Source organism: Amblyraja radiata, chromosome 12 (assembly GCF_010909765.2).
Source record: "Amblyraja radiata isolate CabotCenter1 chromosome 12, sAmbRad1.1.pri, whole genome shotgun sequence".
NCBI lineage: Eukaryota > Metazoa > Chordata > Chondrichthyes > Rajiformes > Rajidae > Amblyraja > Amblyraja radiata.
In genome coordinates this window covers 52,772,693-52,792,484 of record NC_045967.1, presented here as the reverse complement: position 1 = coordinate 52,792,484, position 19,792 = coordinate 52,772,693, and the positions used below count along the sequence as shown (strand labels likewise).

General features: G+C 45.8%; 1 protein-coding gene across 6 annotated transcripts in view; it reads left to right on the top strand.

Moving 5' to 3' along the window:
* Positions 1-1,208: 1,208 nt before the first annotated feature.
* zmym3 (zinc finger MYM-type containing 3) overlaps positions 1,209-19,792 on the top strand; it is an 85,790-nt gene continuing 67,206 nt past the window's right edge. For 4 of the 6 annotated variants that reach the window (XM_033030786.1, XM_033030785.1, XM_033030784.1 and 1 more), the window contains exons 1-2: positions 3,419-3,526; positions 18,586-19,450. In XM_033030786.1, coding sequence (XP_032886677.1) covers positions 18,607-19,450 — 844 coding nt within the window. In that variant the 5' untranslated portion in view covers positions 3,419-3,526; positions 18,586-18,606. Of the gene's footprint in view, positions 1,213-3,418; positions 3,527-10,415; positions 10,419-18,585; positions 19,451-19,792 lie in introns of those variants that run through there. The other 2 variants (XM_033030783.1, XM_033030782.1) reach the window with 2 other exon arrangements.

Here is a 19,792-nt window from a genome sequence, read left to right as displayed (position 1 = left end):
ACCTTGTCGAAAGCCTTCTGGAAGTCCAGATACACCACATCCACTGGTTCTCCCCTATCCACGCTACTAGTTACATCCTCGAAAAATTCTATAAGATTCGTCAGACATGATTTACCTTTTGTAAATCCATGCTGACTTTGTCCAATGATTTCACCACTTTCCAAATGTGCTGCTATCCCATCTTTAATAACTGACTCTAGCAGTTTCCCCACTACCGATGTTAGACTAACTGGTCTGTAATTCCCCGTTTTCTCTCTCCCTCCCTTCTTAAAAAGTGGGGTTACGTTTGCTACCCGCCAATCCTCAGGAACTACTCCAGAATCTAAAGAGTTTTGAAAGATTATTACTAATGCATCCACTATTTCTGGAGCTACTTCCTTAAGTACTCTGGGATGCAGCCTATCTGGCCCTGGGGATTTATCGGCCTTTAATCCATTCAATTTACCCAACACCACTTCCCGGCTAACCTGGATTGGGGATGATCAGCCATTATCACATTGAATGGCGGTGCTGGCTCGAAGGGCCAAATGGCCTACTCCTGCACCTATTGTCTTTGTTTATTGTCGGTGGTCGATGAGAGCGCGGGGGAACTGACGTGGGGTGTTGAGGGGAAGAACAATGGAGGACCCAGCGTGCGGGAACCGCCGTGAGGGAGGGAGAAGAACAATGGACAATAGAGGAACTGGCATGAGTGAAATGCTGTGGGAGAGAACAAAGGAGAAGCCATCGTACTTTGTAACTTTGTCAGTGGCGTAGCTGGCCGCTATTTGTATACCTTGGGTATGCATGCAAAGAATTTCAAGTATTCAATAAAGTATTCTATTCAATAAGTTGACAATAAAGTATTCCATTCCTTGTACCTTGTATTGTGGTCATTACTTCCGAAGAGTCCACCAGCATTCACTGTATGGCAGCAACTCTACCGCTGCGCTACTGTGACCATAAAAGCAAAATAATACAATAATCAGTATCAGTATTGGGGGGGTGTGAGAAAAGAGAGTGGCAAAGGGAAATGAGAAACTGTAGGAAAGATGTGCAACAAAAGAATCAGGGCTAAAAATAAAAGAATGCTCAAAAAGCAAATGCCTGCAGGTTCATTTAAATCAGAGTTAGTTGAGCTAACAGTGACATCGAGGCCTGTAGACCAGGAAGAAAGGAAACTGTAGAACAGGGCGCTAAATAAGGCAGTCAGGGTGGCACGATGGCGCAGTAGTTCGGCACGGTTGCGCAGTAGTTCGGCACGGTGGCGTCGTTGTAGAGCGGATGACTCACTGCCGGAGAGGTGGAAAGAGGAGATGGATGTATAAATGTTCTAGGTATAGCACATGAAGAGAGATTCACATGAATTTGAATAAAAATCATCAGAGAAGACTATAATGTGCTTTTTTCCTACTGAATATTTTATTTTATCCAGAATAAATCAAATGAAGCAGTCTCTCCGACAAGAAACTGCAGAAGCTGGATCTTCAGCCAAAAACAGAGTTCTGAAGGAACTCAGCGAGTGAAAAGACAGGAGCGAAGAGGATTACAGAGAGTGGTGGACACAGCCTGGTCCATCACAGACTCTGACCTCCCCACCATCAAAGGGATCTATAGGAGGTGCTGCCTCAAAAAGACAGCCACAATCACAAAGATGCACATCACCCTGGCCACGCTCTCATTTTGCTTCTACCATCGGGACGGTCATAAGGAATAGGAGTAGAATTAGGCAATTTGGCCCATCAAGTTTACTCCGCCATTCAATCATGGCCGATCCATTTCTCCCTCCAAACCCCATTCTCCCATCTTCTCCCCATAACCTCTGACACCTGTCCCATGACAAGGTAAGGTAAGGTACGGGGGTCTTAAAAGGGTGGGCACCAGATTCAAGAACAACCTCTTCCCACATGCACCAGGGTTTTCGAACACTGCACAACACTAACCTGTGCAATTATGATTTTCTATTGACTGTGTGCAGTGAAAAGCTTTTTATGTTGCTTGCTAACCAGTCAGCGAAAAGACTACACATGGTTATAATCGAGCCGTCCACAGTGTACCGTTACACGATAAATGGAATAACGTTTCATGCAAGTTAAAGTCCAGTAAAGTCCAATTATAGATAGGCTTGAGAGTCTCCAATGAGGCAGATAGTAGTTCTAGTTGGTGATAGGATGGTTCAGTTGCCTGATAATAGCTGGGAAGAAACTGTCCCTGAATCTGGAGATAGACATAAAAAGCTGGAGTAACTCAGCGGGACCTTGCATGTCTGGATAGAAGGAATGAGTGATATTTTGGGTCGAGACCCTTCTTCAGACTGCTCTGGAGGTGTGTGTGTTTTCACACTTCTGTAACTGTTGTTCTTTAAAAAATGCCATTGCTTCTTCTCAAAATGAACAAACATATTTAGGAATACAGGTGCATGGTTCCTTGACGGTCAAGTCGCATGTAGATAAGGTGGTCAAAAAGGCTTTTGGCACTTTGGCCTTCATCTGTCAGAGTATTGAGTATAGAAGTTGGGAGGTCATGTTGCAGTTGTATAAGACGACGGTGAGGCCGCATTTAGACTATTGTGTTCAGTTCTGGATCCCGTGTTACAGGAAAGATATTGTCAAGCTTGAAAGGGTTCAGAAAGGATTTACGAGGATGTTGCCAGGACTAGAGGGTGTGAGCTTTAAGGAGAGGTTAGTAGGCTGGGTCTCTACTCCATGGAGAGCAGGAGGATGAGGGGAGATCTTATAGAGGTGTATAAAATGATGAGAGGAATAAATTGGGTAGATGCACAGAGTCTCTTGCCCAAAGTAGGTGAATCGAGGACCAGAGGACATAGGTTTAAGGTGAAGGGGAAAAGATTTAATAAGAATCTGAGGGGTAACATTTTCACACAGAGTATGGTGGGTGTCTGGAACAAGCTGCCAGAGGAGGTAGGTAAGTCTGGGACTATCCCATTGTTTAAGAAACAATTGGACAGTCACGTGGACAGGACAGGTTTGGAGGGATATGGGCCAAACGCAGACAGGTGGGACAAGTGTAGCTGGGACATGTTGGCAGGTGTGGGCAAGTAGGGCCGAAGGGCCTGTTTCCACACCATGTCACTCTATATTTATTGTGATAATAAAGATACATTTTATGCACGATTATTGAATGTTATAGTTTTTCCACCCACACCCCACACCAATGCAAGTTAGCTGTGAACATCAAAGATCCCCTCTTTGGTGAACATTGCATTGTTTTGTGCAGTGACCGACCGCGCACGTTTTCTTCTACTAAATTGTCCCCGTGTTATTTTTTTTTTTAAATCTCTCTCTCCCTCTCAGAGCCTCCGGGGAGTAGAATGGGAGGAGAGGGCCCTCCCGCACAGCCTGGGCTGGACTGGGTCTTGAGGAAGGTGGAGCTCGAGGACTGAGCGCCCGCCCCGGATCAGCTTCGGCCGGCCGGCCGGTCGGTTGCAAGCACCGGCTTGCGGATCCCGGGGAACCGGAGCGGGGCACGGGGCTAGCCTCTGGATCCGGAGCTGGGTGGTGGTGGTGCTGTTGCAGCCGTGGCGCAGGTATCTCTGCACTTTTTACCCTCGATTTCTCTCACCGGCCGTCTGCAGCGAGGTTTAAGAATCGACTTTGCAGTCCACCCCATTGATGGCGGTGGCAAGTGGAAAGCTGGGACTGAGGGGAGGGGGAGGTGGAGGGGAGGGGATGGAATCCCCCTGCTGTTCTTTCTTGTGCGCCTCACGCAGGCAGGCAGGCAGCTTTGCATGGTAATAATGGCGGACTCGGGCTCCACTGAGGGAACAAAAAAAAAAAAATCCGCGAGGTGTACTCCGGTCTCATCGAATGCAAAATCTTTAACATGCAATCTTTTAAATAATAGTGGGATCCTTTTGTGCAACGATTTTCGTGCAACAAATGGCTCGTCCCCGGGACTGATTGCATGAAATGCATGTGTGTGTGTATATATGGTTTTTTTTTTTGCATGGGCTTGGATAGTTTTTTTGTTTGGTGGGAGCTTTGCATTTATACCTGGGAGCTGCATTAAAATTAAACCCCCCAGCTGCTTGGATGGCCCGCCATTCATTTTGATTTTTTGGCTTTTTTTCTGGGGAGGGGGGTAGTGCATTGCAAATGCATCTTTGAAAAAAATGCATCACAGAGTTTTTATTTTTATGTTTATTTTTTGTGTGTGGGATAGGAGGCGAGGCTACAGGACGTCTCGCCCAGGCAGGCGGAGGTGGGGAGAGAGGGGGGGAAGAGAGAGAGGGTGAACTCGTGCTTTTGAGGGGTGGGGGAGGAGGAGAGGGAGAGAGAGGGGGGGGAGGTGGGTGGAGAGACATGTTTGCGCGCTCCGTTCCAGAGTGTGGAGAGAATCCGCTCCGGGATCGCGCGGCGGCCCGCGCGCTTTTTACCCGGAGCGTCTAGTTGTGCGCTCGGGCGGCTGCTGCATTCCAGCCTGCACCGCCAATGCGTCCAGCATGCTGCCCACCCTGCAGCAAACACCGATGCAATGCAAACCCTGCAACCATTGCAGCCGCGAGAGTTACTTGCATTCCCTCAACAGTTGCTGCCTGACTCGCTGGCTTTTATATCGGGGCGCATTTTTGCCCGGGCGGCTGCTGCATTCCAGCCTGCACCGCCAATGCACCTAACATGCTGCCCACCCTGGAACAAACACCAATGTAATGCAGCCATTGCATCCACAAGAATTGCTTGCATTCTTCTCTCTCTCTCTCCCCCCCCCCCCCCCCCCCCCCCCCCCAAACCACTGTTGCTGCCTGATCCACTGGCTTTTATATCAGGGCGGTTTTACCCGGAGCGTCTTGTGAGCTTTGCCGCCAGCATGCTGCCCGCCCTGCAGCAAACACCAATGCAATGCAAACCCTGCAACCATTGCAGCCGCGAGAATTGCTTGCATTCCCTTCACAGATATTGCCTGACCCGCTGGCTTTTATATCAGGGCACTGCATTTACATTAAAAACCCAACCAGCTGGATGGTCGGTCTTTGCATCCACCGTTTTCATTTTAATCGTTCTGCTTTTTGGCCATTGCTTTGAATTTTTATTTTTTTTCATATGCATTAATTGCACATACATCAATGAAAATATATATTTTAATGCATAACAGATTGTTCTGTTGAGCGCTACAAAGCACTAACCTCAACTATGATCTGTGTACTGTCTGGTTGCATTAAGGTCTTGGGGCTATTTTGCATTTGTTATCTATTGAGTTGTTTATTATATATTATCCATTGATATTGTGTCTGCAGGTCTGTTATGCTGCTACAAGTAAGAAAGTACATGTGATAATTGAACTCTATGTTTGTATTTTGCTCAATTTTAAGCATCTGCAGTTCCCTGTCTCCTGATTTTCAATGCTCTGCCTTGGACGTGGGGTTTTGGTTATATATGGCTCTGCAGGTGCCATCTCATAGCTAATTCTTTATGTTGTAGGGTTAGGGAGCTGGTGGATATTCTAAAAGCATTGCAGCCAAAGCCTAAATGACATTGTAAAGCAGATGGGTTGGCAAGGGCAAGCTTCATTTTCTATCTATTTTGGAGGAAACTAATAGACTCCAGCATTGCTGTGGATTCACATCTCTGTAAACCTTTCCAACTTGACAGCATCTTTCCTATAACATGGTGCCCAACACAACACAATACTTCAAATGTGGCCTTACCATGGTCTAATATAACGGTTGTGCAGCAGTAGAGTTGCTGCCTTGCAGCGTCAGAGACACGGGTTCGATCCTGACTACGGGTGCTGTCTGTACGGAGTTTGTACTTTCTCCCTGTGACCTGCATGGATTTTCCCCGGGTGCACCAGTTTCCTCCCACACTCCAAAGACGTGGGGGTTCGGCAGGTTATTTGGCTTTGTTACATGGTAAATTCTCCCTCTGTGTACGATAAGATGTCCCTCGGGTTCCCATTAAATCTATCTCCCCACCTCCTCCTCCTCCTCACCTTAAACCTATGTCCTCTGCTTACGTAGATACATAGACAACAGGTGCAGGAGTAGGCCATTTGGTCCTTTGAGCCAGCCATTGAATGTGATCATGGCTGATCATCCAAAACCAGTACCCTGTTCCTGCCTTCTCCCCATACCCCTTAATTCCGCTAGCCCTAAGAGCTCTATCTAACTCTCTTAAGCATCCAATGAATCAGCCTCCAGTGCCTTCTGAGGCAGAGAATTTCACAAATTCACAACTCTGCGTGAAAAAGGTTTTCCTCATCTCAGTTCTAAATGGCCTACCCCTTATTCTTAAACTGTGGCCCCTGGTCTCCATTTCCCTGTGATGGTTTCCTCCTCTCATGATGCTGTACACCTCTGCAAGATCAGGCCTCATTCTCCAGCACTCCAAGGAATGTAGTCCTAGCCTGCTCAACCTCTCCCTATAGCTAAGGCTCTCCTCATCCCCACTTCCACAATTCACTTTTGCCCTGAAAGACAGTAAGATATTCTTCATTTAGGATAGTCAATATCTTCAAATGTTGATTTTCTCTCCCAGTTGATCACGTTCTAAAACTGTTAACAGAGATCAGTGGAGTTGAGTTAAAATGCTTAGCAGTAAGTTTTGACAGAAATGCAGTTAATATGCTTTCATGCTGATTGACTTGAGTATTTATAATTTTTCTTTTAGATTTTGGACAGGTATGTGGGTAGGGTTTTACTCTTTTACTCAGAGAAGGGGAATCACGAACTGGAAGATTTAAGGTGAGGGAGGAAAGATTTAATAGGAACCTGAGGGGAACTTTCTTTTACACAAAGTGGTAGGTATATGGAAGGCGCTGCCGGATGATGTAGTTGAGGGTGCTATCACAGCATTTAAGACATATTTATACAGGTGCATAGATGGGACAGGTTTAGAGGGATTTGGGCCAAATGCAGGCAGGTGAAACTAGTGTAAATGGGACATGTTGGTCGGTGTGTTGTGCCGAAGGGCCCGTTTCCATTCTGTATGGCTAATTTCAGCTTCTGTAGCGTTAAGTTTTGTATGCTGCTGGAGTGCCGCTTCAGAAAGGAGACTGGTATATTATTAAGGTAATTCATTTTTTAATTTGAGAACCTGTTTGGGTGCCATATTTGCCGTTGATTTACCTATGATCATCACCTATGATGAGCGTTTGTCGGCACTGTTCTCGCTGGAGTTTAGAAGAATGAGGGGGGACCTCTTTGAAACATACAGAACAGTAAAAGGCTTGGATAGAGTAGATGTGGAGAGGATGATTCCATTAGTGGGGGAGTCTAGAACTAGAGGTCATTAAAGGATGTTCTTTTAGGAAGGCGAGTAGGAGAAATTTCTTTAGTCAGAGGTTGGCGAATCTGTGGAATTCTTTGTCACAGAGGCTGTAGAGGCCAAGCCAGTGGATATTTTTAAGGCAGAGATAGATTCTTGATTAGTTTGGGTGTCAGAGGTGGTGGGGAAATGGCAGGAAGATGGGGTTAGGAGGGAGCGATAGATCAGCCATGATTGAATGGCGGGGTAGACTTGATGGGCCGAATGGCCTAATTCTACTCATTCCTTATGACTTCCATCATCGCTGGTGCTGAACCGTGGGGCTTTGATGTGGTTTACTAAGCATTCATGCGTTGATAAAGTCTGCGTACGTTCCCATGTATATGAACAACCCAGGAGAGGAAATCTCACGCAAATGCCGACTCTTATTTGATGCATCCTAAACAATTTGAGTTTGCTTTCAGTCTGAAGAAGGGTTTCGGCCCGAAATGTTGCCTGTTTCCTTCGCTCCATAGATGCTGCTGCACTCGCTGAGTTTCTCCAGCATTTTTGTCTACCTTCGATTTTCCAGCATTTGCAGCTACTTCTTAAACACAATTGCTTTTAGTTTAGTTTAGTTTTGACATACAGGACTTGTAAGCAGGTCCTTCGGCCCACCCATCAGCTATCCCCGCACACTGGCGCTACCCTACAAACTAGTGACAATTTACAATTTTTACCAAGTTAATTAGCTTACAAACCAGTGCATCTTTGGAGTGTGGGAGGAAACCAGAGCACCTGGCAAAAACTCTTGCAGGTCACGGGGGAGGGAACGTGCAAACTCCATACAGACAGGATTGAACCCAGGAGTTTGTTTTACATGGCCTTTTAAAATATTTTGGCACCATTGCGATTTCTCTGTGTGGTTGTAGAATGTTTTTCTGTTGTTTATTTGGAGTAGGCTGATATCAGGAATAATTTTAGTCACACTCAATCAACATCGAGCTCTTTCAAAAGCATAACCCCATAGCTTCATAGCTTCCCTGAACAAATGTAATAATTTTTATGAGCCATCCCTTTGTCGGTCACAGCTTTCACACGCTTTCTCGTTGGGCGAATGCAGACGAACAGATGTGCAAAAAGCTGGTTTAAGCTTTCCCTGCCAGATGGTTTTAACACCCTCTGGGTCTGTTGTTGTCGAACAGCGGCGCTAACTAGAAACATAGATGATAGGTGCAGGAGTAGGCCATTCAGCCCTTTGAGCCAGCACTGCCATTCAATATGGTCATGGCTGATCATCCAAAATCAGTACCCTGTTCCTGCTTTTTCACCATATCCCTTGATTCCGTTAGCCCTAATCTGACACTCTCTTGGCTTCCACTGCCTTCTGTGGCAGGGAATTCCACAGATTCACAACTCCCTGGGTGAAAAAGCTTTTCCTCATCTCAGTCTTAAATGACCTACCCCATATTCTTAAACTGTGACCCCCTGGTTCTGGACTCCCCCAATATCGGGAACATTTTTCCAGCATCTAGCCTTAAGAATTTTATATGTTTCTATAAGGTGCCCTCTCATCCTTCTAAATTCCGGTGAATACAAGCCCAGTTGACCCATTCTTTGGTCATATATCAGTCCCGCCATCCAGGGAATTCCATTGATGAACCTATGCTGCACTCCCTGAATGGCAAGAATGTAATTCCTCACTATTCCAAGATCATCCTGGAGTGTAGAGATAACCTCCCTGCTTATTTTCTCCACTGTCAGCAGACCAACTTAACCCTCCACCGTGTCTTTACCTGCGTCTCCAACAATAGGTTCCCTGACCAAATAGACTCGCATTTTAGTGACATTTGCTGCCACCATCTCTCAGCCCTTACTCGTATAGTCGTACAGCGTGGAAACAGCCCAACTTTCCCACACTCACCAAGATGCCCCATTGACACTAGTCTCACCTGCCTACGTTTGGCCCAGATCCCTCAACCTTTCCTATCCCTGTACCTGTCCAAATGTCTTTTAAATGCTGTTATAGCATGTGGTTCAGCTACCCCTTCTGGCAGCTTGTTCCGTATGCTCACCATCCCTTGGGTGGACAAAGTGGTTCCTATTAAATCCTTTCCCTCTCATCTTGAACCGATGTTCTCTGGTTCTCAATTCCCCAACTCTGGTTAAAAGACTTAGTGCTTTCATTCTATCTATTCTCATCATGATCTTGTACCACGGTACATACAGTGAAAAGCTTTTTGCTGTGTGCTATGCAGTCAGCGAAAATACCATATATGACCACCCTCCACTGTCTGAAGAAGGGTCCCGACCCAAAACGTCACCCATCCTGTTTTTCCAGAGATGCTACCTGACTCGCTGAGTTACTCCAGCTTTTTTGGTCTCTCTTTGGTATTTGTAATATATGTAAGATTCTCCAAAGACTTGCACGTTTGTAGGTTAATTGGCTCGGTACAAGTGTAAATTGTCCCTAGTGTGTGTTGGGTAGTGTTAATGTGCGGGGATCGCTGGTCGGCGCGGACTGGATGGGCCGAAGGGCCTGTTTCTGTGTTGTATCTCATAACTAAGCTAAACATAAAATAAAGTCCAGTAAATTCCGATTTTAAAATAGTTTGAGGGTCTCCAATGAGCTAGATGTTCGGTCAACACCCAGACTGCCTTGAAAATTAAAAAATGTGATATTCTCAAGATCAGAACTTTAATATTATTGTATTATATGCTGTATGTCCGTAACAGACAGGTAAATAAATTACAATTTCTAGCAAAAGATCAAGTCTTTATGGAGAAGATCAGTTGCTAGCTGGTACATTGGCATATCATAATCAGTAGCATCATCATACTCCTCAGATTGCAACCAAAAAGCAACTCTGTACCTTGTTTTTCCTCAACTTTTCAATTTTGGCATTATAAACTACAAGTTTTTGCTCTTCAAACCATGCATGACATGCCTTTCTGCCCACTACTTTCCCATTAAGAATATCCTGTAGATCATCACATTTGGAGTAGTCCAAACTCGGATAATCTCTGCGATTGATGTTCAAATCGGTCTCTTTCAATTATTTTCCTAGTTTTTTCCTTTGTTTCGTGTCCCGAGCAATCTCCTTGTCTTTCTGTCGCTTGATGATTTCTGCTCTCAATTACTTCTGTGTTTTCTTCCGTCCGTTTCTCTGCACGCTCCCCCATGTCACTGCCTTAGAGCACCTCCTCCCTACGTTGCTCCTCGAAATGATCAAGGTCGTTGACTGTTTTATTCTTGCAGGCCCGCAACCTGCATGACAAATAACGCATGATGGCATTGGGAGATTTCTGTTTCGATAAGCTGAACATCCCCATTATCTCCTCCGCATCAATGTTGTGTGATCTTGCTGATGCAGTCTCCTCCTTCAGTTTCTCAGTTACATCAAGTTCAAAGTATTAACTATACTGCCTTTCCAACACAGTGATGACAGCTTGAAGACAGCTCCTCATCTTTGAACTGAACTGTGGATGTACTGGTAGCTCCCGAAGTCAACGTGGCATCAAGATGCACCTCCTCACTGAAGAAATCTTCCCTTGCCAATGTCAAGTTGTCTGGATTTTCTGTGGCTTCCTTTAGAGCAGCAATCACCCCTTTAACCACTTTGATGCCATCAACATGGTTGATCTGATTCTGGCTTGAAGTGTAGAAGTGCTTCATCCAAGGCCCAGTCAGATATTTCCCAAGAAAGCCTAATATCTGAAGTTCTACTTTTGCTTCAGCCTGGGTTAAGTCATGGAGGATGGTGCTTCTCAACCCCCCACAGGATGTTCTGCTATTCAGCAGGGCAACAAAGTCATCATAATGTTCTATGAGCTTGCCATTAATATGGAAAAGTATATGTAATCTGTTGCCACGGTACTGTGGGAGGACACCTTGGGGGATGTTCCTTTCATCCAAAAATGCAACAAATCCTTTTGGGTCGGTCCCCTTTTCCATTCTTGTACCGAAGTTTGTTCATCTGCAGTATGACATTTACTGCTAGAAAGTCTTTCCCAAACAAGAATTTTCCTCTGGATTGTTTCTGCATTTTGAGGGCTGAACGAACTGATGTTGCGATGGAGTCGAGAGGATGCAAGTGTCAGCAGAGCTCATTCAAAGATTTACCCCACTCACTGTTCACAATCCTAATAGCAGCATAATTAGCTGCACACCTGTCACTCAGTGTATAAAAATGTTGTCTATTATCTTTTGCCCGGTATCTTGGAAATCGGTGGCTTGCTCATTAAAATAAGTGTTACAATAACTTTTACACAATTGTCAACCGTATCGCAAATATGTTGCACACATAGTCCTCAGCAGTCCAACCAGCCAATTCATCGACTGCTGCAGAAAGACATTTATTTATGGTGGTGAAGTGTACACTGTTAATATGGGTCTCTTCTTGGGTGGTTGCATCAAAACCCACAATCAAATCCTTTGTTGCTAGGATCATCTCTGCTGTCTGCAACTTAGCAATAGCTTTGTGTCGTTTCTTTATACATTTGTCCTGTTTAATGTAGAGATACAGCACGGAAACAGGCCCTTCGGCCCACCGAGTCGACCACTATCTCTGTGCACCAGCACTATCACCCTACGCACAATTTGTAATCTTTACCAAACCCAATTAACCTACAAACCTGTACGTCTTTGGGATGTGGGAGAAAACCCACGCAGGTCACGGGGAGAACGTACAGACAGCACCCGCAGTCGGGATCGAACCTGGGTCTCTGGCGCTGTGAGGCAGCAACTCCACCTCCACCGTGCCACTATTATGTATGTACATACCCAATCTTTCTGTGAAGAACGAAGAACCTGATTGCTCTTGCAACGCTGCGAGTGAGAAATTCTGAGCAATGTCTTTTTGCTGCTGAATATAACAAATCTAACTCACAAAAATGAATTGTCAACCATAGCTGGCCTTAATTTGTGTGAAATAGCTTACTGCTAAATAATTGCCTGCAGTTTTCTCTCAACCTTCTCTCTGCATCAGGCAGCAGTTCTCAGCAAATCCAGCCTGATGTGGGATTTGTCCTCAGGGGCTCTATGTTTAGAAATGTAGGATTCTGCTTTTACCAAAAATATTATGGGAAAGGCCGTGGTGGAAACTTGTTTTTCCTTTGTATATCTGATTGAAGGATGTTTATATGTTTGCATCATCAGGACATGGAATGTACTACAGCACAGGAACAGGCCCTTCGGCCCACGATGTTTGTGCCGAACATGATGCCAAGTTAAACTGTACTTGCCTGCCTGTACATGGTCCATATCCCTCTATTCCCTGCATTTCCATGTGCCTATCTATATGCCGCTATGGTATCTGCCTCCGCAACCTCCCCAGGCCATGCATTCCAGGCCTCCACTACTCAAAGAGTTATAGAGGGATACAGTGAGGAAACAGGCCTTTCGGCCCAACTTACCCATACCGGCCAACGTCTCACTAGTCCCACTTGCCAGCATTTGATCCATTTCCCTCCAAACCTGTCCTATCAAAGTTAAAAATTAAAGATGCCCTGCGGTCTATTTTGATCAGATTTTATTTTGCACTAAATGTTACTCACATTATTCTCTTTATCCTGTATCTGTACACTGTGGACAGCTTGATTGTAATTGTGCGTTGGCTTTCCCCTGACTGATAAGCACGCTACAAAAGCTTTTCACTCTATCTCAGTAATAAACTAAACTCAAAACTTGCACTCTAATTCAACTTCAGATGCTAGTTTATACTAAGGGGAAACACAAAATGCTGGAGTAACTCAGCAAGTTGGACTGAATGGGTGATGTTTCTTGTCGAGGCTCTTCAGACTCGACTCGACACCATTTATTATCTAAATGGCGTCAAGTACAACGGGATCTGGGGGTCCTTGTTCATCAGCCAATGAAAGTAAGCATGCGGGTACAGCAGGCACTGAAGAAAGCGAATGGCATGTTGGCCTTCATAACAATAGGAGTTGAGTATCGGAGCAAAGAGGTCCTTCTGTAGTTGTATAGGGCCAAAAGTCTCCAGAGGTTTCCGTTCAGGTTTCCTAAGTGGGACGGGCATTAGTGAGACCACACCTGGAGTATTGTGTGCAGTTTTGGTCCCCTAATTTGAGGAAGGACATTATTGCTATTGAGGGAGTGCAGCGTAGGTTTACAAGGTTAAATCCCGGGATGGCGGGACTGTCATATGCTGAGAATGGAGCGGCTGGGCTTATACACTCTGGCGTTTAGAAGCATGAGAGGGGATCTTATTGAAAAATATAAGAATGTTAAGGGCTTGGACACGCTAGAGGCAGGAAACATGTTCCCGATGTTGGGGGAGTCCAGAACCAGCGGCCACAGTTTAAGAATAAGGGGCAACCCATTTAGAACGGAGACGAGGAAACACTTTTTCTCACAGAGTTGACAGACTGTGGAATTCTCTGCCTCAGAGGGCGGTGGAGGCCGGTTCTCTGGATACTTTCAAGAGAGAGCTGGATAGGGCTCTTAAAGATAGCAGAATCAGGGGATATTGATTGGGGATGATCAGTCATGATCACAGTGAATGGCGATGCTGGCTCGTAGGGCTGAATGGCCTACTCATGCACCTATTGTCTAAAATGGTCTGAATAATCCATCTCTATTCTACAAAAGTCTAAGGAAACACTACTGTGTGAACACACTTGGTTTGAACAAAGTGAGTTCCAAATAAGAAAATCATATTCCATGCAATTATTAATAAACAATTGAAAATAAAAAAACCCCACAATGAAATGCACGGCTAATGGTTAATCTAGTTCGCACAGTAATGTTTCCTAAGACGTTTGTAGAATCCACAAAATGGAGGTGGATTATTTAGACCATTATAGACAATAGGTGCAGGAGTAGGCCGTTCGGCCCTTCGAGCCAGCACCGCCATTCAATGTGATCATGGCTGATCATCCCTAATCAGTACCCCGTTCCTGCCTTCTCCCCAAAAAGTGTTTCCTCGTCTCCGTTCTAATGTATGCTGTTTTTTTATCTAACACTTTTTTAAATCAAAAGTTTTTAACGAGCCCCTGACTCTCGCAACAGACTCTCGCAAGGGTGGCACAGTGGCGTAGAGGTAAAGTTGCGTCCTTATAGCACCAGAGACCCAGGTTCTATCCTGTACGTTCTCCCCGTGACCTGTGTGGGTTTTCTCTGGGTGCTCCGGTTTCCACCCGCACCCCAAAGACGTATAGGTTTGTAGGTTAATTGGATTTGGTAAAATTGCAAATTGTCCCTGGTGTGTAGGGTAGTGCTAGTGTGCGGGGATCGCTGGTCGGCGGGGACTAGGTGGGCCGATGGGCCTGTTTCCACGCTGTATCTCTAAACTAAACTAAATGCACACTGGCACACCTTCTGTGCAAAGTGGTCATGTTGCTGTAACCAGATTACTCTATTATCAGAGTGCAGTAGACTTGAGTGCAGCAATCAGCCATGTTGAGGTTTGAGGTGTGTACCTGTGAGCATTTATAAAGGAAGCTCAAAATTCCTAAATTCCATCAAATTAATCAATTCCAGCAATTCCATGCACTATCTTTAAGAGCCCTAACTAGCTCTCTCTTGAAAGTATCCAGAGAACCGGCCTCCACCGCCCGCTGAGGCAGAGAATTCCACAGACTCGCCACTCTCTGTGAGAAAAAATGTTTCCTCGTCCCCGTTCTAAATGGCTTACCCCTTATTCTTAAACTGTGGTCCCTGGTTCTGGACTCCCCCAACATCGGGAACATGTTTCCTGCCTCTAGCGTGTCCAAACCCTTAACAATCAATATGTTTCAATAAGATCCCATCTCATCCTTCTAAACTTCAGAGTGTACAAGCCCAGCTGCACCATTTTCTCAGCATATGACAGTCCCGCCATCCCGGGAATTAACCTTGTAAACCTACGCTGCACCGCCTCAATAGAAAGAATGTCCTTCCTCAAATTAGGGGACCAAAACTGCACACATTTTGAAACTACTTTTAGTTGCTGGGTCCAAGATGTGATTCCTGCTATATGTTGTTTCACAACTTTTTTTTACTCTGATCAGCTGCAGTTAACATGAGCAGTTTGATTTCTGTGTTGTATCTATCTTGATTTCCATACTTCAGCTCGTATCCTGCCTCCGAAGTGCTGTGATCCATATCTGCTCTTGCACTGCGGTGTTTAAAGAGTGTCATGGAATCCAGATTTTTCTCATTTACCTTTTAAACACTCTCCAATAGTCTTTATTGAGAGCCTGGGAAGAATAGCGGGAAGTGTAACTGCACAATTCAATTGGGCTGAATAATCTGTCTCTGTAGATGGCACAGAATTCTGAGGGGACGCAAATGTATGAACCCACTTGGTTTAAAGTTCTAAAAGTTAACATTTTCTAACATGTTGTTCAATTTTGTGACAGTTTCAAAGGACATTTTGCCCACCCATGTTCTTCCCTTCAAGTAGACATGGTCAATAGCTCTCGCTGCTCGAATCCATTCTCTTCCAACTCATCACCCACCAAAGAACCATTGATCAGTCAAAATAATCCAATTGATGAGTTTGATTTACAAGGATGTTGCCAGGGCTAGATGGTCTGATCTATAGCGAGAGGTTGAGCAGGCTGGGACTATATTCCTTGGAGTTCAGGAGGATGAGGGGCGATCTTATAGAATCTCTTGCTCAGAGTAGGCGAATCGAGGACCAGAGGACACTGGTTCAAGGTGAAGGGGAAAAAGTTTAATCTGAATCTGAGGGGCAACTTTTTCACGCAAAGTGTGGTGGGTGTATGAAACGAGCTGCCAGAGGAGGTAGTTGAGGTTAGGGCTATCCCAGCATTTAAGAAACAGTAGGACAAGTACATGGATAGAACAGGTTTGGAGGGATATGGCCCAAACCCAGGCAGACGGGACTAGTATAGCTGTGGCATGTTGGCCAGTGGACAAGTTGGGCTGAAGGGCCTGTTTCCACACTATCATTCTTTGACTATGAGTAACCATTGTCTATTATGTTAGACAAAAATGCTGGGGAAACTCAGTGGATGAGGCAGCATCTATGGAGTGAAGGAATAGGTGACGTTTTGGGTTGAGACCCTTCAGACTCGAAACGTCACTTGTTCTCGATGTGGGGGGAGTCCAGAACCAGGGGCCACAGTTTAAGAATAAGGGGTAAGCCATTTAGAACGGAGATGAGGAAACACCTTTTCGCACAGAGTTGTGAGTCTGTGGAATTCTCTACCTCAGAGGGCGGTGGAGGCCGGTTCTGGATACTTTCAAGAGAGAGTAGATAGGGCTCTTAAAGATAGGGGATATGGGAGGAATAGGGTACTGATTGTGGATGATCAGCCATGATCACATTGAATGGCGGTACTGGCTCGAAGGGCCGAATGGCCTCCTCCTGCACCTATTGTCTATTGTCTATTCATTCGCTCCATAGATGCTGCCTCACCCGCTGAGTCTCTCCAGCATTTTTGTCTACCTTTGATTTTTCCAGCATCTGCAATTCTTTCTGTCTATTATGGAGACTCATCTAATTTCCTGAGCCCAGATGAAACCATGTCATATTTGAATAAGACGTGCTATCCCTCTCTCCCCAAATCACGAGAGAATAGAAGCTATGTTTATGCAGTCTGTCCTTGATTTGCCTGTATAAACTGTGATAATCAACACTGTACCATCTCCAAGGACGGTATGTTTTCTTTTCAAGTATTTGTGCTCGAAACTGAGCACGCTATTCCAGATAGCAGAGGCTGCAATATCAATTGTGAATATTTTCACTATTCTGAAACATTTTTAATGATTATTTTTCTGCATGGATACTTTAATCCACATGGCCCTTCACCATTCCCATTCTTCCAGCATTTAGAAAACATTCTGATTTTTTTTTCCCTCACAAATCCAAAGTAAATTCTCTTTAATTTTCCAACAAGGAACCTTATGTGCAGTAGTTCATGCGTGTTAGGAGCAGAATTGGGCCATTCAGCCCATCAAGTCCACTCTGCCATTCAATTGAGGCTGATCTATCTTACACTCTCGACCCCATTCTTCTGCCTTCTCCACTTAACCCCAGACACTCGTACTAATCACGAATCTACCTCACAACCGTTAAAATATCCATTGACTGCCTCCGCAGCCTTCTCAGGCAATGAATTCCGCAGATTCTGGCTAAAGTGATTCATCCTCGTCTTCTTCCGATGGGAACGTCTTTTAATTCTGAGGCTATGACCTCTGATCCTAGACTCTCCCACTAGTGGAAACATCCTCCCTACATCGACTCTATCCAGGCCTTTCACTATTCAGTAAGTTTCAATGAGGTTCCCCCTCATCCTTAGAAACTCCAGCGAGTACAGGCCCAGTGCTGTCAGATGCTCATCATATGCTAACCCACTCGTTCCTGGATTATGCCCAATAACCTGTCTGTTCTCCTGTTCCTTAGCTACTTTGCTTTCTGTCATTGATATTAAATTCCCCCTTTGTTTATGCAAATTACATTTAACAATTGTGAAAACATGCGAATTTCAGGATTAATTTTGTTTTCTGGAGTATCCAATGGCATTCTCAGTTCTACTCTCCATTTCGCAGTTATCTGTGTCATAAGATGCAGGTCCACCACCGATGTTTCCAGCAACTGCTGGTCTGGCACCTTTAATCCGGACAAAATCCCCCCCCCGGAAGTCTTCCCGAACATGTGGTGCCTAGACCGGGCGAGGCAGCATCTCTGGAGGTCACGGATAGCGATATATTGGGTCGGGGGGGGGGGGTGAAAGGTGGGATTGGGACAAAGCCTGGGAAGTGATAGGTGGGTACAGGTGAGGGGGCTTTGGCAGATGAGGGGACAGGAGCTGGGGTTGAAAAGGTGACAATAGGGTGTTCTTCCTCGTGTCCGGCCATCTTCTATATCACGTCTGTCCAGTCGGTCAGTGACGGCTGACGGTCGGTGTTTGCAGAATTGGCTACTTCAGTCAGTCACTGCGGTACAGTTTCTGCCGTTAGCATTGCCCGGGATGCGCCACGTTGAGGCTTCTGCTTGCATCCCACAATAGGGTGTAAGAGAAAGAGAGGGAACTTAATTTGGCTGTTTCACCTGATTTGTGAAGACTCCTACTCATGGGGAAATAGATTACTATGTGTAGCAAGCAACTGCAGATGTGTATGAAAGAACTGCAGATGCTGGTTTAAATCAAAATGCTGGAGTAACTCAGCGGGTGAGGCAGCATCTCTGGGGAGAAGGAATGGGCAACGTTTCGGGTCGAGACCCTTTCTTCAGATTCGGTCCAAGGAAAGGTCTTGACCAGTAACGTCACCCATTCCTCCTCTCTGGAGATGTTGCCTGTCCCATTGAGTTCCTCCAGCATTTTGTGTCTTTCTACTGTGATTACTATCTATTTGTAACTGTCTTTGCAAAGATTTTTTTTTTGTTTAATCATTTGTATCTCTCTGCATTTTCTCTCTTCCCCCCCCCCCCAATAGTCTGAGCACAATCTAACCATGGAAGCTGACAACGTTGCAGAATCCACCAACTGCCTTGCTAATGAGAGTACCCAACATAGCACCAGCATCCGGTCTGCTTCTGTGGATATGGACATCTCGATTGATTCTTCGCAGCCCAGCGCAGAGAGGGCTCCGACTTCCACTGCTGACGAGGGGAGTGGCCTCAAGCCTCCCGCTACTAATGAACAAGTCACGGTAAAGCTGAACACGGATGGAGGCAACGAGGTGTGGATTAAACCCAAAAACTTCAGTGAAGGCAATGGTGAAAGGAGAGAGCTGGAGGCGTTTTATAACGACTCTCCTTCAGGGGACGGGCACACCGGCCCTTCGCTGTACCGACTGAACGATCCGTGTCGGGCGGACGAAGAGGGCGGGGCGATAGATTACATGTTGCAGTCTGCGGAGCTTGCGCCCCGCAAAGGGGCAGCTGGCGCCAGAGAGGTCGCCGAGAACGACGGCGCCCCGGGTCCTCCCGAGAACCAAGCCGAGCACGCGGACGTGGCGGTGGAGACAGGCGTCCCGGAGTCGGCCCCGCAGACGGACAAGGTGGATGCAGGAACGGATTCGATCCCGGAGAGGGTGGATGATATGGCGGGGGATGGTCCACAGCAAGCGTCTGACGGTGCGGGGGGTTGCGGATCACTCCTGCCTCAAGGCAAAGATGGGGGTGACGTCTGCAACGTCGACACCGAGGAACCCCCTCTGGCCACAAACATCACCCACGACAAGGTTGCCACACAAGGCGAAGAGGTGGAAGGGAAATCAAAGGATGGAAAGGATAGTGCCACTTGTAAACCTCGGTCCAAATGGTCTTCCAGTGCAGGGTCTTCAGTGATTGAAGGTGAGCCATCATTATTTTGTAAACTGATATTCATGTTCATAAATGATGGGAGCAGAGTTAGGCCATTCGGCCCATCAAGTCTAATCCCATCATTCATTCATGGCTGATCAATCTTTCCTCCTTTAAACCTATTCTCCTACCTTCTTCCCGTAACCCCAGACACTAATCAATATTCACAGTTTAATGTTACAGGTCAGTGGTTAAAAATGTTACATGATTGTGCTTTCCCCCTCTGCCCCGCCATCACTCCTCCAATTTCCCAAACCAAAGCTCAACAAAACTTTGTGCGTAGGAAGGTAGACACAAAAATCTGGAGTAACTCAGCGGGACAGGCGGCATCAC